Consider the following 24,462-nt stretch of genomic DNA (forward strand, 5'->3'; position numbering starts at 1 on the left):
AGTTAAACAGGGTCTATTTGTGGTCTCTGATATGAAATATACAGTTGGGTCAGTAATCTTAAGGAATGGTGATATTCTATATGTTTAAAAAATATTGTCGATACAATATATATATATATTTTTTACAGTACGGTACAATATCTTTATATGTGCACATCTACTTTAATGGAAGTGTAATAACAGCTTATTTTTGTATATACACTGTATGTTAGCAGCCAAAAATGCAAGAAACTAATGAGACAGAACATCCTACCTGATGGATCAGAGGCACTTGTGGCTTGTTTTATTTTTATATTAAAAACCTTTTTGCATCTCTCTCTTTTTTTTTTTTTTTTACATTTTGTCTTAGGCTGTTTTGGATTTTTCCCAAAACTTTATAGATGCCTATTGTCCAGTGTTTCTTCTGAAAGTATCATTAGCTGGAGTCACTCCACCAATAATGCCAGCAATAACAGCCTCTGCTTTTTCTTTCCACTAGATGTTTATTTGACTGCGTTCAGCAGCTCGAGCTTTAGCGAGAGGTCAGGTACTGATGTTGGATGATTCGTTCCGGATCACACACGCCACTCACTCCAACTCATCCCAAAGGCATGCGGCGGTGCTTCATCACTCCAGATAACACAGTTCCTCTGCTCCACAGCCCAGTGCTGCAGGGCTTTGTGCCCCTCCAGCTGACGCTACACATTGGGAATGGTGACCTAAGACTTATATGTGCAGCTGCTCCAGAGCATCCCATTCTCTTGGCAGTGCTTTGCTATGTGTGTGTGTGTGCACAATTGATTGCCTGTGTCAGCAATGGGTTAACCTTAAAGTTGTTGAAATTACTAATTAGAGGGGGTGTCTGGACATTCAGGCTGCATTATTTTGTTGAGGGGGGAAAAATGTTAGAATTTCATGTCTGCTCACTCATCCACAGCTGCTGTCCACTTATCTCCTACCAGCCCTTTCTGAGCTGTTGTAGTCGACCTTATAACTGTAAAATGTATAAATAATATTACTGGCTTGGTTTGTCATTTCTGGGTGCCAGTATGTTCGGCGTTTTTTTAAATTATTATTATTATTATTATTATTACTATGATTTTTTTTTTAACATTAGGTTGGCACTAAGGCTGGACTGGGCAATTGATCAAAAATGAATCCAAACAGATGTTCAGAACTTCTAACCTAATGTATGTTTATTGTATTTTTTCATATATTATTAATTTTGCTTGGACTTTCCCCACTGTTGTGGGTTCATGTACTGCCCATCAAAAATACTACTGCACACTACTGTGTAGCACTGGATGATATAAACTCAAATAAAAACATTGATTTACTAAGCTTACCTCAATTATGATTATTGAACAAACTGATTATGGAGGATTGGGGTAAAGTCACATGACTAAACATAGTATTATATTTTTTTTTAACAGCATGCAAAAGTGTTAACAGAAAGGAAACTGTATAATTTATATGGTAATATATGGCAACATTAATGTGGTTAGAGATTTATTTCAGTTGTCTGTTTTGAAGAAAGCACTTTTTGGGAACATTAAAAGATTTTAAATGTGTCTTATAGTGCAAAACATATAGTAAATTGAAAGCATTAGTATTACGAAGTTGAGAGGGGACACAATATATTCAAATAAATGCTATTCGTCTCCAGGCATGCCCATCCATGCCATGTCTAATATGCATTCATTCTGAAAACAGAGTGCTCTGATAGATTTGCTTGTTTGTTGGATGTAATGTTCTGTACATTTTAACAGTATTTCATAAATGTGCAAAATGAATAAACACAAATAGAATTTATTTACATTTACCTGCATTAAAAGTAGTTTTCCACATGCTTTATGCAATTAACTGCTTTTTGCAAGAAAATTCCCCAAATGCCAAAATTCCCCAAAATTACAGATTGTCGCTTTAATTTTCAAATAAATTGTGCATATGTACATGTTGGTACTTCAGACTGTGGGGAATTAAGGCTGGGTTAGAGTATCTACTACAGTGGAAGTAGCTGCCCTGGGCTACTAATACACTTTTTACTTTGCGTTAACATTTAAGCCTGTTCTGCTCGAGTGTCAATGGATGTGCATTTGTAATGTGGGGCATCGGCACCTTCTCCCGTAGGTGCTCCCAGGAGGCACGGAGACCGCGGTGCTCGGGGGTTTATTTGCTGAGGTACAAGCCACACATGGATGCGCAGGCCTGCAGTTCAAATGGGGTCCGAAGCAGTCTCAACATCAGGCTAACTCATGTTAACAGGCCATGTATTTCTCTTTGCTGTGGAGCAGAAGCAGATAGGAGTCCGTTATTGGGGGCCTTTTTTGTGTGTGTTTTTACGAACAACACCTCTGCTAGTTACAATGAAACAGGATGGAGTCTTTTGGGAGATTGTTAGGAGGAGCATCATGCCATTGCCTATCTGAAGGAGCATGTTCTCCAAGGACACTCCGCGCACTCACTCTCTTGCACTCCTGCACACATCCCACACTCATTCAGGTGGGCTCGCGACAGCCCTTAGATGCAATATACATGGATGGGCGAACAACTTTAATCCCCGTTTTATTTTAGGCGAAGGCACCCAGAGGTCAGACTGGTTATTGTGGGATTGTCTCACCATCATGCTCCAACACCTCGATTTCTTTAATTATTTACCTGTGTGGCCCTGGAGAATGCTCTGAAGTACAGAGTCATATTTATCCTTTATTTAAGAAGATTGGCCTGCCCAGACGAGAAGGAGAGAGAACGAGCGAGGGACACAGCTGATGGAACGCCTCTGCTTGCTGATGGCCTGCCGGATCAATACAACACAATTGAGTTCTCCAGTCTGAGAGACTAGCAGCGTTATGGTGGCACTTATGGGGTGATCGCCTCTGATGAAGTCTTTATTAGGCTCTATTGACGGATTCATTTGAGCCCTCTCCCCCTTGTGTGCCCTCTTCTCTCCAGACCCCCTCTCCCACTGTAAAGTAATAGCCTTTAAGCCCACCCCCCTCCCCCCTTAAAAGTTTCAGTCCCCTGATGATATGATTTAAGACAATAAGAGTTATTTTGCCCCCTTGTTTTTAAAGCTTACCCAGTGTTTCTTTGGCTGCTTTTCAAAGTAACTTTTGTTATTCTTGTATTGTCGGCTTTTTTCACGGACTAAAGTGGAATGTACTTGAGATGGCTGTTCTCAGAGGCTGCAGCGCGGTCAGTGAATTTTCACTGCATGAATCCGTTTAGTTCAGCGCTGCGCTGAGAGTATTCCCTGGAGAATACAAAGAAAACATTGAGACTCTATAAAAAAAAAGAGAAAAAAAAAGGTTTGCAACTGAAGATTTGCTTTTAGAAGCTGCTCTAAAAGCAACCTGGCCAAGGATAAAACAAAGTGTGGAAATTTTCAAATTGTTTCATATTTGATTTCCAAACAAGCCGCGGGGATATTAGATATCACCAGCTAATACTCGGTGGTCACATGTGCACTTTATGAAATTGGTTGAGGCTCGTCTTGGGCTTTGAAGTCGCGAGTTGTTTTTTTGTGTTGGAAAAACGGTTCTGGAGAGCCCTAATCCTGGCGGTATTGCGATGGCAGGCGCAGCCCCGGCCTGGCGTTTTCAGCGCCTTTCGTGACTCGACTAATTTTCTCATTGTTGTTTTACCTGGTTTGTGTTTTGTAACCTCTCATCCCCCTCTTGCCATTGCTTTCAGAGGGGCTGCTCCCCAAGCCCGGGTGGATTGGCCCGAGGTGCTTTCCCATCCACAAACGCGGCGCTAAGTCGGACTCTGGAGATGAAGTGTGTAGTACCCTCTGCTGCAGCTGTGTTTTGCTGGCTCTCTGAGCTTAGGGCTTTATGTGTGGGGGGGGGGGTCTCTCTGTTATTTTTCATATGAGCCCACCAACAACAAACTTTATGGATATAGGCCCACCTGTTTATTACTTGGACCTCTTTTTATTTTTTATTTAATTTTTAATATTTAGTTTCTGTTAGTCCTGCTATTAAAGTTAAATGGCTTTAAATGACATAACAGAGAACTTTGACGGACTATATACTAGTTGTATGAAGTGGGGGAAAAAAGTAAAAATGATCTTTCCAAAAAAACGAAGGCTACGCTGTGCCCCTTGTTTTAGAATTAAATGTATCCTGACTAAAGCTCTACAACTCCTACTACTCTCAATTCAGTCAATTCAGTCATTTTCATTAATGAGAAATCCTGTGTCCTTTTTTCCTCCTCCTTTAAAAGCTCTTGGAAATTGAGTTGTAATAAGATATCCTGTGCTGCTAAGGTGAATTAACTGCCTCAGGAAATCTTTCTCTAGCTCTCTCTCTTTGTCAAACTCTCTCTCTCTGTTACACCAGCCTTCCTCCTTCTGTATCATTTTGGACACAGTTTAGACATTAACACTATCATTAAATAAATAATTGTGTGAATCAATGTGCAAGATTTTTGACTGTAGATATAAAAAATGGAATCTTTACTGTTGTGATGTGCCATGCCATGCATTAATTTATTTTTCATGTGTTTTTTTTTTATGTCTTTCAGAACTTTCAGATGTGGAGCCTAATGTGTTTCTGCGGCCGTTTCTGGAGGTAGTTCGCTCTGAGGACACGACTGGACCCATCACGGGCCTCGCCCTCACCTCTGTCAACAAGTTCCTTTCTTACGGCCTCATAGGTAAACCTTTTATTCTTCTTTTTAGCAATAAAAAATTATACTGAAGGAAAATCTAAAAAAAGAAAAAAATTATATGAAAGATTTTTTTTTGGGTGGCTGACTTAAAATATTTTTTTTTCTTTTTTTTTCTTTTTTCAATCAAATATGCCTGGATTGACATTGATTGGATTGAGACCTTGCTTTTTTTCTTTTCTTGCTATGATATTCTTAATTTTTAGTTTTTTTTTACAACCCAGTGGGCTGTTTTTAAAGCCAGATCAAAAGTCTTTTTAAACCTGGGTTAACACTCAAAATATGTCTGGGATTTATATAAATAATTTTATTTTATTTTATTTTTATTTTTTTTTGGAAACAAGAGTAATAAAACATTTTGCAACATGCCGTAAAATCCCCTTATTGTCCAGTGAGGCATTTTGCTAAGTAAAAGACTAGTCTCTCGTTGCTGTTGTTAAGTAGTGAGGAGTGCTCTTTGTGCTAGGAGAGTGATTAGCACAGTCTGTCCTCGGCCTCACCAGAGAAATATGATGCGTTGCTGCCAGTGACTGTCAAATGTGAAACCAGCCCACAGCTCCAGATGTTAGTCATCCATAATTGTTCTCGTATTTCTCATAAATAGCTGGAGTTGTTGAATAAATACTATCACAACACTTGTCAAGCAGCTGTATGGCTTACAAAACAAAACGCGAAGATGGATCTTTCCGGAATGACCTGAAATGATTCATGTGCGCCCAGGAGTGACGTTTCCAGATTTAAGTATAAAAGGCAGAAGTTGAAACACAGTCTTTAAAATATATCTTTAAAATGATTAAATGATAATTTAATGTACTTTACTTGGTCACTAATCTTAGTTTAGGCTACACTGGGGTCACATTTATAATTAGCTGGAATGAATGAATGAATGAATGAATGTTGAATTCATGACTATGGATGAAACGCGAGGCAGGAAGTGAACAACAGCCGTAATACATATTCATTCCAAATCCAGCACTGCCTCCTAATCCCCTCCCACATCCAGCATCTCATCAGGAGGTTGGCAGGGCTGGGTTTCTATAGCAACCAGCCCAGTGGCTCTCCAAATGATGGCCCTTGGTGGCACAGAGGGATCAGGCACATGCTGACGCAGTGGGTTTTAAACCTCAGCCTGAGCCTGACTTACAGTTCACTCTCAGAAGCCATGCCCTGTATGTCTGATATTGGGCTTTTTTTCTCTTTTTTTTTTTCCTTTTTTGACTTGTGTTTTATGCTGTAGCGTTCAAAAGTTTGGGATCATTTGTAAAATTAAGTTAATGTAGTTTGATACACATGTAGATTTTAATAATAAAAATGAATCAATGAAAGTACGCTAGGATCATTTATTGATTTTATGTTTATTGAATAGAATATTTATTATATTATATTTATAGAATCATTTTTGTAAAGTTATCTGTCTCAAGATTTAATCACCACCTTGGACACATGATGCATTTTGAATTGTAACTTAAATTTCATAATGTTATTCTGTCATCAGTGTCTGTTTTTTAAATATTATTATTAAAATGTATTTGCTTTTTAGTTTTAGTTAGTTATATGAAAACCGAAGATGAAGATGAGCAATTTACATGAGAAATAACTCCGTTATTTGATACAAAGTGTGTGAATAAAACCAATACACTTTTAAAAGTGTTTCACAAGAGCCATTAGCAATACTGCTGTCAGCATGTAACAAAAATGTGTAAAAATCACTTGTGCTGACTCTCCTTTTTTTATAAATATTTTTTTGCACAAAATAAAAATAGGAAAATTGAGCAAGTGAAAGCTGATTTATTTGTTTTATATTTTAATGCGGCTGTTGTGTAAATCTTTGCATCCTTTAATTCACATTTTATAGTATAAAGATTTTTTTAAGGGTTTTCGTCTCTATTGTCTTTTGTCTATCTCTATTGTTTGCAAGTGTAACCAAGCTAAAAGTTTTTTTTTTCTCTGTAATTAAGCAAATCATAATCTGGATAATTGATAATTAATTTAAATTAATAATAGGTTATTAGATTAATAGATTATAATAGAGTAACTATCGTAGTACTTTTGTTGCTGCACTTGTCTGCAAACAATATATATATATTTTGGATCTATTATTATTATTATTATTATTATTATTATTATTATTATTATTATTATTATTATTATTATTATTATTATTATTATTATTATTATAATTCCCTTGGCAGCTGTTATGCAGGAGTACTTAAGATCTGCAATTCATCATAACCTCATTTATCTTTTTTTCGCTAAATCTTTTGTAATCCGCAAAATGTGAGGTTATTTCTTGCATGAATACACCTTTTTCTCACACTCACACAGTGGATTTGTTCACGCTGGATTTTATTTATTTATTTATTTTTGTGCTGTCTGTTCCCATTCATTATTTTCTTCCTGTCTTCTATGTTCCACCTTTCATGCATGCACACACACATGCACACACGTGCACACTCACTTACACTCTCACTCTCTCTCACACACACGAATCACAGAGCTGCGTTAATCCCAGGTGAACACTCTTGACAAGCATGACATATTAATGCACTTGTACGAGTGTGTGATTAAATGACCTTTCGGCATGTGAGAGATTGTATGCTGACTGACGGGTTATGCTCATTCAGTCTCCTCTAATCTGCCATGAAGAGTGACATTATCATTACTCCAAATTAGCATTCCACAGACGAAACACACACCGCACTCTATAGATCACCCTTTTATAGCACTACTACACTCCCTACACGCACATCTCGGGGTCCTTTCAGCACCAGCAAATCCCTGCAGTTGGCGTTGGTTAGCATAGGCTAGGATTTGGGCTATATTTTGTGCTCGTTCTAATTCAGCTCTTCGGATGCTAAAATAAACTGGAATAGTGAGGGGACTGTTATTAGCTGTCTGAAAGGGGCCTGGAGTTCAGAGGCCTGAGGTCAGTATTTATCCTGTAGTGATCATTCACTGTAGGAAGACTACTGCCATCTACTGGATAAAGGTGGAAGAACAGCTTAACAGCTTAACAAAGACCAGCATTTGTATCTGCACAGAGGTTCTGTTTTTATTAATTTAATATTTTTTCCCTATTCATTTACATTGCACTTTCTACAGTTAACCCTATACGTCCTCAGTCCTTAAACCTGTTAACTTTCCATCTTCTCTGCCTGATTCCTCAGCTTCTCAGCTTCTCAGCCAGCACTGCTCTCCAGAGACTCGGCAGCATGTGCTTTTTATCAGGCCTGACATGCCCGCCATGCTGTCTTATTGTCTGTCTCTCTTTCTCTCTCTTTCTCCCGCTGTGTGTGTACAGTGAGACCCGAGCCCCTCCAGCACGCTGGGGGGTCCGCATGTGTGAGAGAGTTCGTTTAGTGAGGGTTAAATCCCCGCAATCTCAGGCCTGAGGTCGCCCGGCTCTGGGGGACGGCCGCACTGACAGATATCCACATCCCAATTTTGCTACTCCAAATTTCCCACTTCTGTTTTTTCCCATAGCAGCTCCCACACTCACACTTACTTACTCAGACTCCTCAACTAATGCTGCAGTACAGTGATGGATAGCCTGTACTGTACAGCAGCAGAATCCAGTTATTGGTTTCATTGCGTTTAAAAGGAGACATGCCTGCTGTATCTGGGCCATTCCACTGAATTGGCGCCATTTCTGTCCCCAGGAAATTACATGTACACAAATAACACACAAAAAGCACACAAAATAACTATTACTAAACACTTATTCTTAACCTAATTGCAAAAATAAAATATGTACTTAAAACATTTAATTAAACACTTCTTAGAAAACTGAAAAAATAGCATTTGTTACCTGTCCCCACTGTCTAACTATAAATTTTACCATGAAATATAATTATTAAAATTCTTCAGAGATATTGCTTTTTAATGTTTTGAATCCCATCTATGCTTTAAAAATATTTTTCAGAATAAATCCATAATATACAAAATTAAAAAACATTTTAGTTGTGTCCCTGGGTTTTACATATTTCTGTTACAGTAAAACATTAGGAACATTCTACAAGTTACATCTACAGCAGGACGTGACATCAGTTGGTTCTTCTTAAGACCATGGGAAGAAATAAGTTCCCTCATTTGTTTTTCTGTATATTTAAGCAATAATACATGAGCGGGAGTGCTATAATGTGCTATATTGGGAAATCACTAGAATGTACTCAGGGTTCTCATGGTATTAGCATAGCAGCCATTTGGCTATTTTTCATGTATTTGCTATTTCTATGCAAAAAAAAAAAAAAAAACCTTATTCATATTACTTTTATTTCTGTTACTCAAAACATAAAAAGTAACAGGAGTGAATTCCAGTAACAGGAGTAAGTGCCATTAATAGGAATTATTTTTTTTGTCATAAATATCAATTATTTAAACATGCAGTCAACAATTCCTTTAAAATAAAGCATTTCTTGTGAGTAAATCAAAGGAATTGGTGAGCTTGCTTTTAAACATGCTTTTTAAATGTCACATGAGTTTTGTAACCATCTTCATCTTAGAAACCTTGTAAATCGAGTAGCGAATTAGCACAGATTAATATGCTGGCAGTAAAGTGGTGCCACATTTGAACAGTTATTAGTTAAGTTTTATTGACTATAATTGTTAATAATAAATAATGATTTGAATTAATTAATAAGGACATTTTAATTGTATTTAATTTATTTTGAAAGTTCACAGGCCTGCTGTTTATAAATAATGATATGACCACAGTACTTATTACACTGGCACACCACAGTTGTAAATGTTAGTGAAAACAGTGCATAAAATAATGATAATGATCGTTGTTAAGGGTTACTACCAACTTAGGTACTTTAATTCTTAGGTGGTGATTGTTGCTATTTACAGGCTTTCTGTAATTAGTCTGAATCTGTGGAGAGGGATATTGAGTTATACTGTGTTAATGCCAATAAAGTGGCACTATCAAACAATTCATAGCTTCAAGATGGCAACTTTATAGAAGAAGGTTAAAAAATATATAAAAATTGAATAAAAGGTAAAGCACTTTTATCCCAAGACATTTTAAGTAAAAAGTATTGGTCTGTATATCATTATAATTTTAATTTAATGTAAAGAACATATGTTTTAGATACTAATTATGCCATAAAGTGCAAAGTTTGGTCAGGGATAGCGACAATATGGACAAGTTTTCTTGCTGCTAATCCTCCATTGGACACATTCTTATCTAGTACTTTTTTTTAAACAAGCAAACAAAAATAACATACAGAGTGGATATATGTGAATAATAGACGGTTGTAGATGTTGTAGAAGTGAAATATATCTGGATTTAGGGTGTGGTTATTTAGTCCACAGTGAAGACTTGTGAGCTTAGCTGGCCATGAGAGTTAAAAACGTTTTTTGTCCTTTTTGTGCAAATGGACTCCATCAATATAGGAGCACATAAACATATATTAGGAATCTTAAAGCAGCAAAAAATCTCTCAGTTGATGGAACAGCTTTCTGTATGATAAATTGTTTGACTCTGCTTTTACGCTCTCTTTTACTGTGCGACAGCTGTTGGAACCCCACTCTCTCTCTCCCTCTCTCTCTCTCATACACACACTCGCTCTCTCTCACTCACACACACACACACACACACACACACACACACTCTCACACACACAAAGTCCCCCAGCCGCACCCACACTTCTGTTATTTCAACAATGACTCTGCCGCCTGTCTGTGTAGCCTGTGCCAACTGCGGATTAGTATTTTAGATGACTTCTGATGTTGTGCTGAATAGCCCATGGCTCCGGTTTCCGTGGAGATTGGGTGTTTGGAAGAGGGTCTCATGTTTGTTGTGGGCCTTTCTTTATGACTGCTTAATTCACTACCACTTATAACCTTATTTCTCCAAGTGGTCTCCATAAAGTCTTAAGAACGATTAAACTGGGTTTAAAATGCTTTTATTTCTCAAATCATTTCCTAGACTCAGTTCAAATGTTAGACTATGATCTGCTATCTAAATTATTATTTACATATTGATTTTGTACTTCCAAGTAATTTTACCAAATTTACTTTTATTACAAAGCCTGAAGATGCATTAGCTGTTTTATTTTGTGTTGTAAACTTGCCGTTGCTACTGTAATACTGTACATTTTATTCAATATAAAATGTAAATATGGGATTAAATGTCATAACTAACTCTCTCTACTACACCCTCCTTTTCTTGTGCTTCTCTCTCACACACAGCTGCTGCTGCAAGGCATTAATTTTTGCACATTTTCTTCCTCTCCTACCTATATTAATCACGTTTATCAATAAACATTGTTGAAGCAAAGTTGTTTTACTGTTTTACATACACAAGCTGTGCTCCCTGTTAAAGCTTCTGATATCGAAATATCTTGAATTTCACACTGAAGCTCTCTATTAAAATTTTACTTTTATAGTCTGGTCCCAGCCACACCACACTGCACATTTATTTTTGTCTCCATGCCAAGGACGTACCAGCATTTAAATTTTTTCTTTTTATAATTAGGACTTTGATCAGGAATAATATATATTTGATATCTTTATTTATATGATTTTCAATTTTACAAAGTTTCCCACAATATTAACATAAGCAATGATACTGCAATTCAAACAGGAATAACAAAACAAAACACAACAAAAAATATGTCCATATGCTAATCATTACATTAGAGGGCACACTAATCACAGATTTTTATTTTTTTTTTGCTTAAAACACTTTATTTTTTTTTTAAGAGATTCACACCACTAATATAAATATTTGGTTTTCCAATCTAACATTATTTTTGAACTAACATTATTTTTTCAGATATAAAAAAAGAAAGTGTAAGTTATCACATAATATCCCCAACATTTTAAAATATATTGTGAACGATATTATACCCTATAATATCGTGCCACATCACCCACCCCTTATTATCACATCAGGGAACTAAATTCTTTGCTGTTTTTATTTTCCATTATATATCTACTAGAGACAGATTGTTTTTGTCCAGAATCATTTATTTTACTTTAATTCTGGATATATGGAGATATATGGAGTGCTTTATTAGTATCATGACATTCTGGATCATTGACTTCTGTTACAAATCTAAGACAATGATTGTATTTTTAAAATATTTTTTAAATCTCAGTTAGGGATGTGCCGTATCATATTGTATGCAATAATACAATTTTATTCAAATATTGTTGCAGTAGTGTATTCTTAATATATATATATATATATTTTTTTTTTAAATATATCGCCAAGAGGTACATAATTTGAAATCCATATCGCCCACCCCTAGTGTGAGTAATCATGATAATTCACAGAATATTGTTGAGATTAAACTGATTTTTTTATTATTATTATTATTAATTGGCACCCCTATATAGATATATCTATATGTGGGAGAGTGGGAGAGACAGCCCTCCAGTCTAATTCAATCAGTGTACTGTCATTGACTGTCATTTGAAATCTGACTCCTGATGGTCCGGAGAGCAAAGTGCCACCCTGTTTCCATTCCTCGCTCTTTTGTCTGGCTGGTAATAAGTGGAATGTGCTCTGGTGTCGGCGCTCTACCTGCAGCCGTGGCCCTGGTTTCCATTCCGGGCAGCCTGTGCTTATTAGTTAATGAAATGCTCTTTAAAGGCGATGGGAAAGAAAAGCAGCCTGGCTCCAGCTTGCTATCTGGCTCAGCTTAGGTTTCAAAACACTGGCTCCCGTTGCCTAGACAGCCAATTTACCCACCTGCCCACAAAGAACACATCTGGTGATTAGATGTCAGATGGCTGGGAGGGACCCTCCACGTGGAGCGCTCTGAATAGAGTGAGCGGGGGAGGGGGAGGGGGGGTTTGGATTGAACTAAGCTAATTGTATAAGATTTATTACGTGACGCTCATGTCATTTTGACACGTCAGCAGTGAATGCAGTTAATATTTTGTTAAGTTGGAGTGAGATTGCTAAGTACACTTACAACTTACAAGACCTGTCATGATAATTACCGGTATGCTATTGACTTGTCATTCAATATTATGTGTATGGGCATGATCTTGGTTAAATTTGCTAACCTCAGTATTGTCAGTTATGCTTTTATTAGCAAGGTGAGCCTATTAATGTGACAGCATGTCAACTCTGCTAAATTTTATTTGTTTTATTTATGAAGAATATTTAAAATACATATATATTTTACTTCTACCTCTGGTGTTGGAGTTTTCTTCATTGGTGTAGTTGCATTATTATGCAATTCTGTTATTTCTATTTTACAGGCATAAAATTATCTTGAAATTAAAATAATATCACTGTTATCCATAGATCTTAATTATTTCTAGGACAGTGTGTATATAGTTCAAACAAAAAGAGTGTTTTTCTTTGGAAAAAGTAGAAAACATACCCTTTGGCGCACTTAAATTTAATCCTAAAATTTTCCCAAAAATCTTCAGTGCGCCTTATGTGTTGAGTGTAAGCATCTTTAAATTATTTAACTTATTAAACACAAATAAAATAAATACACTGTTTTTAAACACCAGTCTGCACTGGCCCAATACTGGCCCATTCACGTGAAAATATATTATTCATAATATTCACAATATCATATTCAGCAATATTATTGAGATTATGATTACATAGTGTATGATACATCGATGATGTAAGTATTGTGACAGTGCTTGTTACAGGCCTTTCTAAACTGAATATTGAAAATGAACACTTTTTTTCTTTTTTCCTCCTTTTCTCAGATGCCAATCATGAAGGAGCAGCAGAGGGGATTGAGAACATGGCTGACGCGGTCACTCACGCCAGATTTGTGGGGACTGACCCTGCTAGTGATGAAGTGGTACTTATGAAAATCCTCCAGGTAATAGAGCTTCACATCTTCAGATGCTGCTCACAAAAAAAAACGTGAAAGGAAAGAAAAGTTCCAGCAGACAAAATCTCAGCTATTTATTGTTCAAAGCTTATCAGACTTTGACTGTGTGGGTTTTTGTTTTTTTGTTTTAGGTTCTGAGGACTTTGCTGCTGACTCCAGTGGGAGCCCATCTGACGAACGAGTCTGTGTGTGAGATCATGCAGTCCTGCTTCCGCATCTGCTTTGAGATGAGACTAAGCGGTGAGGCCAGGAACTGATGGCACGATTCTGCCTTTGCAACATTAGTACTGACCTTTATCACATGATTTTAAGTGGAAAATACAAGAATATACAAAAGTATATTTTTATACAGTTTTTTTTTTATTATATTACATTGACATTTTTTGCTGTTTCTTCAAAACGCTGACCCACTCAAGCTAGCTCACTTCACAGCTCCCTGCCCCCCCTCAGCAGTCCCTGAGCAGGGCAGTAATAAAGCCTGGGTCTAATCCTGGCCAAACAGAGCTGGACTCTCGGGCCCTGAGCTGCTGCTGTCTCGTCTTCTCTAAAATAACCCCACACTCACACATACTCGTTCTGTCTGTTCTCTCTCTCTTTTTCTCTCTCTCTCTCTCTCTCTTTCTCTCTTTTCCACAGAGCTGCTGAGGAAATCAGCTGAACACACGCTGGTGGACATGGTGCAGCTGCTCTTCTCCAGGTAACCAGGGGGCGGGGTAAAAAAAAAAAAGAAAGAGCAAGGCTTAGAGAGAGAGAGAGAGAAGGAAAGCCAGAGAATGAGGGGGAATGGGGGGAAGAGGAGGGGGGATGGAGATTAAGAGCAGAGTTGTCTGCTGGGTGTAAACATAATCAGGCTAAACCTGAGACCGAACACAGCAGGAACTTGCTTTGTGTCCTTAATGGTTTCCAATTCCTCTTTCGGACGCTCCTCTAGATTTTCCACTTCCGATGCACGAAGTTGTTGGGCAGCCAAAGGCTAATGAGATTGAAATGCTGTATGGCCTTGCCAATTTCAGACTGGCTATGTGAACATAACTCCCTAATCCCCTCCTATAGTGCTGGGCAGTATTAATAAAATTATCAGACTTGTAACATACAGCTCTGGAAAAAATTTCACACTTCAGTTTCTGAATCAGTTTATCTGATTTTGCTATTTATAGGTATATGTTTGAGTAAAATCAACATTGTTGTTTTATTCTATAAACTACGGACACAATTTCTCCCAAATTCCAAATAAAAATATATTGCCATTTATTTGCAGAAAATTAAAAAATAAAAAAGGATTCTGAGCTTTCAGACCTCAAATAATGGAAAGAAAACAAGTTCATATTCATAAAATTTTAAGAGTTTAGAAATTAACATTTTGGCACAGTTTTCAAGCATCTTGGCATGTTCTCCTCCACCAGTCTTACACACTGCTTTTGGATAACTTTATTCCACTCCTGGTGCAAAAATTCAAGCAGTTCAGCTTGGTTTGATGGCTTGTGATCATCCATCTTACTCTTGATTCTATTCCAGAGGTTTTCAATTTGGCTAAATCAAAGAAACTCATAATTTTTAAGTGGTCTTTTATTTTTGTCCAGAGAAGTATACCTTAGTAAAATATTTCTGCCACAAGATTCAGAATGCAGTGATTTATGACCCAGTACGAACAGAGATTTACTCACAAGACTATAGCTCCTTGCAGGACTTTTGCATTCCACCTTAAATGATACAGTAGTTACAGGAGCCAGAATGGAACTGCAGCAAACTCTTTAAAATAAAATGCTATTCATTTAAACAGAAAGGTCTTCAGGTGTGCATGCATGCTTAAAAAATTACCATATTTACCTTAACATATAGTGTCATGTGTATTCTTTATACACCAGTCTGTGCACTGAAATGGGACCCCTGTACCATGACAGATCAGTGCAAATACACAAATCAACACTGCATTAAAAATGTGCAAAAAACAAAAAAAAATCCATAGGATTCTTGATCTTCTCTTGTCTGCACTGTCTAAAGCTGTAGTGCTAGTGAATCTCACATCTTGCACTTCACTGTTGCAGTTCATCAGCTCTCCTAAACTAAAAATCAATATTGTTGAGTGATATCAGAACCAGTACAGACAGCCGTGTCACTCTGTATCTCCCACTCAGACTCAGAGCTGAATCTACAGCAGTCTGTGGTCAGTCTGAGGTCTTTATCTACTACACTATTATGCTGCTATAAATGTCATCTAATTGTGTGCGGCACCACTCGCTCCTGCCACGCAGGTCATAGTGCGCTGCTTCTCTAATGCAATAACATGATTATGGGATGGCATTTATCAGAGGTGCGTCTCCGTGGAGACAGCACTTGTATTAGACTTCCAGTCACATCTCCCACAGATGAGGGAATGAGGCCGCGAAGCAAGCCGGCCTACCATCTGCATATAGATGAGGACTGTACACTCACACACTAACACACACACACACACACACACACACACACACACACACACACATATGTTTTGTCTCTTTTACCAAACAAAATTATGGTTTCAGTGATACCATTTGTTTTATAATTTTAAGTGCATGCAATGTCATGCATGGGGTGTGCGGTGTTTATATAATGTAAATCTGCCCGTTGTTCCTTACAGTCTGTCAAATTTATTATGAATGAATGGCAAACCAAACAAATAAAACATTCTTTCATTTTTTACCTTTGCTTAAGTTTAATTAAATAATTGTTTTTTTATATTGGTTTACAATAAAGCAAGTACAGATCTACAATTTAAAATTTATCGAACACTGAACCTTTTTTTTTATTATTATTTTATTATTATCTCCCCAATTTACACGGCCAAATACCCAACCCACTCATTAGTACTCCCCCTATCATTTGTAATGCCCCAACACCAGGAGGGTGAAGACTAGCACATGCCTCCTCCGATACATGTGAAGTCAGCCACCACCTCTTTTGGGAAATATTGTAAAATACAAAGTTTTTATTACTTTTTTTTATGTAACAGCTAAAAAAATTAAGATTTATTCGTTTTTCTTTGTTTGCAGGTGTGCAAGTATAGTAATATAAAATCATCTTTTAGTGTTATCATATATGCAAAATAATGTTTCTTTAACATTTATTTTCAAGGAAGTCAAAGCTATTAAAGCTCAATAAAACTTGCATGAAATCAATACGAAAACAAATGTTTAGTTTAGCCTTTTTATGAAGAATAGCAAGCAGCTCCCTTTAACATTACAAGCAGCGCTTATACTGAGCAAAAATATCCTTAAAGTGCAAAAATGTGAAAAAAAAAAGATTTCTGTAGACGTATCTACTGATAATCTATGGTCTATCTACTGTGGCAGGTTCTGTATGTAAAAATGTTCAATATCAATTCTCACACATTAAAAAAAATCACATTAAATAGTAATAGGAATTACCTGAATTGAATTGATTTGAAATAACAGTTCTGCATTAATAACCAGTAATCTAAAGTTTATATGGGGCTTTATAATTATACGTCTTTCAAGTCCCTGTGCTTCACACTCTTGGCCATGTTGTCTTCATAATGAACGGTTGATTGGTCTTAGCAATAAGTGTGTATCTCTCTGTGGGAGAGTGTGCTCGCACACTAGTGAGGGAGTAATAAGCAGTGAATGAGGGGTTCCCGAAAATACGGGAATGTGTGCGTTAGTGTGTGTGTGTGTGTGTATGAGAGCGAGAGAGACATGGAGTAATGAACAGCGGATCTTATTGAGTGCTCAGGAGGAGGCTTAAGCAGGCTGCTGAAAGCATTAGAGATGTTAATCTGTTGGACTCACAGATCATCCAATAATCGAGGCAGCAAGACAACACTCTATTAACGCAGAGCAGAGTTAACATCAGGCCCTGCGTCTCCCAGAGTGCCAGAGGTGACGGCTTATTGCAGGCAAAGCTGCAGTGTCCACACAGAGCATCATGTGAACATCGTCTCGTCTAATTCAGCTAATGAGCAGCGCTGTGGGTCAAAGAGTCACGACTCACGAACAATGATACACATATTGACTCTAGGATGAGTTTAGAGAGCCTTAGAACAGCCCATTCAGAACTACTTTCATTTGGCCCCGCTGGACAAGATCTGTAGCATCAGTGATAATACCTGGACCACAATGCTTTATAAAGAACCCAGGCCTGTTTGTAGGTGCTTACAGCAGACACTGCTGGTGTTAATGATGGGAGTTAAGCTTAATCTTGATTTAACTGCAGTTTCAGCTGTGTTTTATCATTAAAAGTCTAGATTTAGGCTTAATCCTGGTCTCAGGACAGATGGAAGATGCACATTTCAGACAAGCCACACCATGACAGAACTATATCCAAAAATCAGATCTGTTTCTTCTCTCAATAAAAAAGAGTACTTGTCATTTTGAAGCCTGTTGTGTTGCCTGTTCTTTCCACAGACTTCCACAGTTTAAAGAAGAGGCTAAAAGTTTTGTGGGAGCCAATATGAAGAAGGTAAATATGAATATGCTGTGTTAAGTGATGCTGGCTTTATCTCAGCTGCTTCTTCTCCCCCCCTGTGACTCTCAGTCTCAGACCTGCTCTAAATCTGTTCTCAGCCCTGCTCTCAGTTCTCTAGTAAAACCCAGTTCACTCCCTTTATCATTACCACCACTAATTTATTTCCCTCTACTTTCTACTTTCTTTCTGTATCTACCTTTTAAATTAGCCTTTTCTGTTCTTGTTCTTTTCTCTTTATATTTTTTCTTCTTTCTTTTTCTTTTTCGTTTTCTTTCTTTATTCTTCTTATCTTATTTTTACTTTTTTAAACTACTTTCTATATTTCTTCATTTTGTCTTTTCTGTTTTCTTTTTTCTTTTGATCTTTATTTTTTACTTTGTTGTTCTTCCTTTCCTTCTTTCTTTTTTCTGCCTTTCATCCTCCATTTTTTTTATTTTTGTTGTTCCTCACTTTTTTTTGGTTAATTTTTACTTCTGTTGTTCTTTTCTTTATCTTGTTTTCTTTTTTGCTCCTATTGTTGTTTTTTTTTTTTGTTTTTGTATATTTTTTTTCTGTATTTTTTACTTTGTTGTCCGTTATTTGTTTTTCTATTTTTCTCTTATTTTTCTATTGCTTAATATACTTTCTTTATTTGCTACTTTCTTTTTTCTGCCTTTTTTCCTCCATTGTATGTTTTTCTTTTCTATCATTCCTCACTTTTCTTCTTTCTTTTTTATTTTTTACTTCTGTCTTCCTTATTTCTTTTTTATTTTTTTGCTTCTATTTTAATACTACCTACTTTTATCCTTTCTTTCATTTTCCTGCTTTCTTTTCTTTTTTCTTTTTATCTGTATTTTTTACTTTTTCTTTTTTTCCCTTTTTTCTATTGCTTAATATACTTCTTAGCTTTATTTCTTAGCTACTTTCTTTTTTATGCCTCTCTTAGTTTTTTTTTCTTTCTGTCATTCCTTGCTTTTTTCTTTATTTTTATTTCTGTCTCCTTTTTTCTTATGTTGTTTTTTATTATTCTTTACTTTACTTTTACTTTTACTTTACTTTTCTTTACTTCTCATTTTTCTTTCTTTCTCAATACCTTATTGTGCTGGTTCTCCTCTGCAGATCCCAGGCTGTATCTTGGACACACAGGATCGTATTAATGCAGATCAGCCTAGAAACACCAGTCAGAGGGGTTTAGAGAGGGTACCTTTTATTTATATAAAATAGGCCTCAGCTAGTGCATTTAAATACGCTGGGAAGCATGGCTTAAAGCGGTGACTGCATGAAGGGTGTTTTCTGAAGTAAGTTCAGATGGCAAGTGGTGTAGAGTAGTGGTTTTCAGGTTTGATCCTGGGCTGTTTCTGCCCTGCATGCTGCACAGCTCTCTCTGCTCTAGTACACAGAGTTTACCTCAGGAAGGACTCGTTATTTAGTTTATCAGGTTTATTCAAAAGTATAGTGCTGTAGTACTGTGATGTAGGGGATTACCAGATGTGTAATATTTACAAATATATATAAAGGGAATTAAAGCAGATTAAATAGGTCATTTATAGTAGAACACTGATCATACTTCCTTTGTGAAAGAAATTCATTCTCATTTTTAGCCTTTGGATTATTGCGTATTTGACTAAAGAAATGTGTGATGGTCGTACTACCGTTCCTCGTTTTATAGCCTATTGTATATTTACAGATTAGTTAAAGATTGTCGCATCATCTGTAGCTCTATAATCATTTTAAATATGGGATCCTATGTCTTATATTCTTTTTTTCAAGCAGATGTTCTCTTTCAGTGTGCTTTCTGAAAGAAATTCTATTTGACTGTCATGAGAATCATCGTTTTGTCTGATCTGGTGAATATTCTGTGCATTAATTGTCTGTATTACGTAGTAATAAATGTATATGTCTACAGTGTGTACTGTAGAACGTCACAGTTTCTTTATTCTCTGAAGGATACAACGCGTTCCCCTCTCTTTGTTTTTAATAATTATGGTGTATTTGACAGTTCCTATCATATCATATCACATGTATATGTGTTTGTGCGAGTGTGTGTATGTGTGGGAAAGATGATGTTATGTTTGTGTGTAAGTGTGTGTTTTCTTGGGATTTGCATGTGTGCTGTCTTGGTATGTATGTGGAATGCCATAAAATGGTCATTCAGGAGGGGTGTATGTGGGTATGTGTGTGTGTGTGTATGTGTGGGGGGTGTGTTTGTGTTTGCTCAGTGCATGGTGTAGTTGTGTATGCACTCTCTTGTCATGCGTCTGTGCTCTCTGCGCTTGTGTGTTCACCACTAATCCTGGGGCCTGCCCCTTCTCTCCCGAGGCTTACAATATCTTATGGAAAAACAAACGAGTGCAGGTAAGGAGAAGAGACTTCAGTCACAGATCAGAGTAACTGTACTTTTTCTCTAACCTTCCACTTCTCTCCTTCCTCAACCCTTTCAGTTTACGCCCCTTCAGAGAATGCTGCACGCCTTTCTTTTCTTGATTTTTAGATGAATTTTACATTTATTACCAGTCACACATTTAGACACATCTGACAAAATGTATTTTTGTAATGTTTGACATTTTTGACATTGCCATTTCGGGAATACAGAGAAAATATACAGACAATATGCAGTATGCCACACACTGTACAACGTGACAAATGCCATATTTCACCTCACATTATAGTGAACATGAATACATTGCAGTCTTTTCCATAACATGCTTGGAAAAGTGTCATTGGCAAAGCACAGATTCCAAAATTAAAAATGCCTATTGCTGACAAGTCTAGATAATGTTATATAGGACCAGAAAAATCTTAACTATATTTGACTTAGCTGTACTTATTTACTGTCATTTTTGCACTACAATGCACACCGGATTATAACGCGCATTTTAATTCTGCAGGTCTCACCGCTGGGTGGTGGTGGGGGGGGGTAGCTAACTAAGTTATGTAAAGCTAAGCTAAGCTAAGTAAACAAAACTGTAATAAAAAACACTTTTTAAGTAAAGCACTTTATACGTAAAGCACTTTTTTTAGCATTAGTATCTAACTGCCCCAGCAGTGCTAGCCGGGGTTAGGAGACGGCTACAGGCCAATAATAGGCAGATAATTCTTACCTCTGAACGGAGAAATGGTGATTAGCTGCTAATGCTAATGCTACTGCAGCCCTCGTGCTGGAGAACTAAACTGAAACTCCTGAATAACACTGCAATTTGGAGTGCCTTTACTGCTCTTACAACCTGACTGGTATTCATACATAAGATGCACTGACTCTTTTTGTGAAAATTAAACAATTTTAAGTTCGCCTTGTAGTGCAAAAAATACGGTACTGGTCAAACATGAAACCTACCAATTTCAAGGGCTTTCCTAAATACTATTTTTTGGGATCTAGAGATTTGGCACCAATCAGAAATGAATATACACTTCCTGGCCAAATAAAACCAACAAACCAATACACAAATCTAGTATCAGGTATTTTTATTTGGATACCAAAATAAGTTTTGTGCCACTGATTTTTTTTATCCCTCAATTTTAGTCCTATCAGATTAGAGGCTGCGTGGAGTTACGGTGAATTTTGGACAGTTTTTGCCATTTTTTTTTGTATATTCCCAGTTAACCAGATACATGTTCATTTATTTAGTCTTTTGCATAAACTCTTGTACTAAATTAAAAATGAGTAAAAATGCTGCACATCCCGGCAAGCCTTTATTTTTTACAAAGGCTCAATTTTTTTATTTTTTTTATTTTAGAACATATAATAAAAATAAGAATTGAATGTCTTATTGTTACCCGTTATTGTTTTTAATTTGGAGGCTGGTTTGGGCAGGTTTTGTCTTTTTTGATATTTATGCATATTTTTAATTAGAATGGTAAAATAGCTCTCTCTCTATATATATATATATCTAATATGTCTAAAATGTGTTTAATCTGTTTGTTTATTGGATCTTTTTAGTTTGTTCTTACCGTCAATCAAATAGATCTAAGAATACTTTGTGCAACAGAGGCTTTGAAAAGTGAAACTAGTGAAATTCTAATTGTTGGGGAAAAGTCATTTTCCAATACATTTGTAATAGTTATGTGCTTTTTCGAAACTCATTGTTTTGATCACATGAGCACAAACGTACTAGACTAATTACCCTTACCCCCTCTAAGGAATAATGTGTGATTATTGACATTATCATACCATAGTTTCTATCAGTCAAATATACAAAATCATGCTGTATTTATACATCTGAGGTGTAGCATGTTTCTACTCATTGCTTGGTCGCCTGGTCTGATCTCATTAGTTCCCATGTTACCTTTGTTGCGGAGCATACCCAGCCAGTGCTTACTTGAATGGTTGTGAGGTGTTTTTCAAATGAAAGAACTGGCATTGTCTGGTATTCAGCAGTCTCTTCTGTGATCTTGGTGTTTTCTAGTTGAAGATGCGAGCTGGTGGAATGAGTGAATCATCCAAGTGGAAGAAGCAGAAGCGTTCTCCTCGCCCCTCTCGGCACATGATTCGCAGCCCCTCGGGACAGATGGACCAGGCACAGCTCACTACTCTCAGCAACAACCTCTCAGGTCTGTCAGCACCTACAGTAAGAGAGACTGTTGAAGAACAGTCAGTAATGTACTTTTAATTTGCTGTAGGTTTAGTATTATCCCATTATTTCTGTTTCAGTTTCTGTTATTCTGTTTTTACTTTACCATCTCTACCTTATTAGACTGGAATTTACTGGCACTTTTATTAATTTCTCTCAGTATACATAAGCAGTCTTAGTGCTTTGCACTGGATCAAAGCTTGACACATTTCTGATCACGTAATATTAAAAAAATGGTGTCAGTAAGTACCAGTTATCAGTACCAGAGATTTTATTAATGAAGAGACCAGTCCGTGGTTGAAATATTAATGGCCGTTTTTGTAACGCGGTAAGCCCCCCTCGATCTGCGCAAGCGCAGTAGCCATATCAAGCCAAAAATTCACATATCAAGCCAAAAAGTTTTAGTTCAGTATTTAATTATATGCTTCATACTTTTTCATATTCAGTGATATAAAACAAGCTGTTGAAACGTTCTTTGATTTCTAGTAATTTGCTTTCTCCCCATTTGAATAAATTGGACACTGTTCTTGCATCCCCCTGGTGGTGTTGCAAAGATGGCTGCTGAGTGACCTGACTTGCCTACTATGAGGACTTTGGTGATACCCAGTCCTATTTGTGGCTTGTAGTGCGGCCTAGCTTAATGCTTTAGAATGCTGTGGTCTAGAGTCATCGTTATTGTCCTGCGTTGTTGCCAGATACTGAAAAAATAAGTAACTAGAGACGGCTCTGCTTTTCAGGGAAAGCTTAGTATCTGATGACTAATATATGGAAGAGTGTTATGATGAGTTCTGTTTCTATCACTGGCCCTGTTGGCTTCACCCCAAGACTCTGCTGACCTTTTGTTTTACATAAAAGACAAGTGTGAGGACTGGATGCACCCATGTGGTCACTTAGTAAAGGGTGCTAGCTCCTGTACTGGCAAAAGTGGAGTCTTTTCGTTTTATCCCTTTTTTGCTGTGCTTTTACATTTCTTTTCATCTACTGAAAGTTACCTGCTTTGATTTTCTTTATATTGCTATACTTTAATTTGCTTGAAAATTGAGACGCAGTAGAGTTTACATTTTCCTCTGTATTAAAATATCTAATCAACATGGATTTCTATGTTCTGTGCCTGTAGGTGGAGTCCCCTTCATTGAGCAACAGAGCGGAAGCTCTGGATCTCTGCCTGCATCAGACAGTGTAGCCTCCTCCATCTCCAGCCCCACTACAGACAGTGGCCTGTACAACTGCTCTAAAACTACTTCTAAAGAAGACCTCACAGACCTGGAGCAGAGCAGCTCCACAGCCACCACTCCAGGCACAGCACCCAACACTGATCCAGGCCAGCTGGACCTGCAGGTAGACCTCCAGCAGATCGTCAGACCTCAGCAAAACAGATTTAGAGCTAAATCTGCTTTAATACATGATAAAATGAATACACAGTTCTGTACAAGTTATGTTACGGAATTAAGTTAAATATGTTAGAGATGTAATTAAAAAGATTTCATTGAATTGACTCGATTGACCTGTTGAGTCTTTAGCCTTTATTGAAGATACACTTAAATCATGTGCCTCACAAGAAACTTCTTTTTTTGTATCAAGAACAAAGAAAATGTAGGCTTATGGTTCCTAGTATGATTAGTAATCAATAATCTGTCAAAACAAACATTTTTAACATTTAAACATTAAAAAATTTAATATTAGTAATTTAAGCATTTTCGTCCGTTTACAAGCAACTTTCATAATAAAATGATGTCAAATTGTGTCCTGTATGTGCCAAAAAACTTTAATAAAACAGATTTTGATTAAAAAAGTAAATAAAATTGCTGGTTGAATAAAAGTAACTTTAAGTAAAAAAAAAAAAAAGATGTCAAAGCAAATAAAAAGCATAATTGTTACTTTTTTCTTTTCATTTTTGAAGCTATGTTTTTGATGGCATATCAATAATACTTAAAATTTGAAACAAAAATTTTACACTCATGACCCTTAATGACTAATAATAAATCTAT

General features: G+C 36.7%; 1 protein-coding gene across 4 annotated transcripts in view; it reads left to right on the top strand.

Annotated features, from left to right (window-relative positions):
* The window catches only part of gbf1 (golgi brefeldin A resistant guanine nucleotide exchange factor 1), a 99,384-nt gene that overhangs the window by 43,939 nt on the left and 30,983 nt on the right, over window positions 1-24,462 (top strand). For 2 of the 4 annotated variants that reach the window (XM_022684820.2, XM_022684821.2), the window contains exons 4-11: window positions 4,507-4,638; window positions 13,336-13,454; window positions 13,598-13,706; window positions 14,103-14,163; window positions 17,867-17,921; window positions 19,026-19,106; window positions 22,310-22,454; window positions 23,592-23,812. In XM_022684820.2, coding sequence (XP_022540541.2) covers window positions 4,507-4,638; window positions 13,336-13,454; window positions 13,598-13,706; window positions 14,103-14,163; window positions 17,867-17,921; window positions 19,026-19,106; window positions 22,310-22,454; window positions 23,592-23,812 — 923 coding nt within the window. Of the gene's footprint in view, window positions 1-4,506; window positions 4,639-13,335; window positions 13,455-13,597; window positions 13,707-14,102; window positions 14,164-17,866; window positions 17,922-19,025; window positions 19,107-20,225; window positions 20,262-22,309; window positions 22,455-23,591; window positions 23,813-24,462 lie in introns of all 4 variants that reach the window. The other 2 variants (XM_007240351.4, XM_007240353.4) reach the window with 2 other exon arrangements.

The sequence above is a fragment of the Astyanax mexicanus genome, chromosome 7 (genome assembly GCF_023375975.1).
Source record: "Astyanax mexicanus isolate ESR-SI-001 chromosome 7, AstMex3_surface, whole genome shotgun sequence".
In the NCBI taxonomy this organism is placed as follows: domain Eukaryota; kingdom Metazoa; phylum Chordata; class Actinopteri; order Characiformes; family Acestrorhamphidae; genus Astyanax; species Astyanax mexicanus.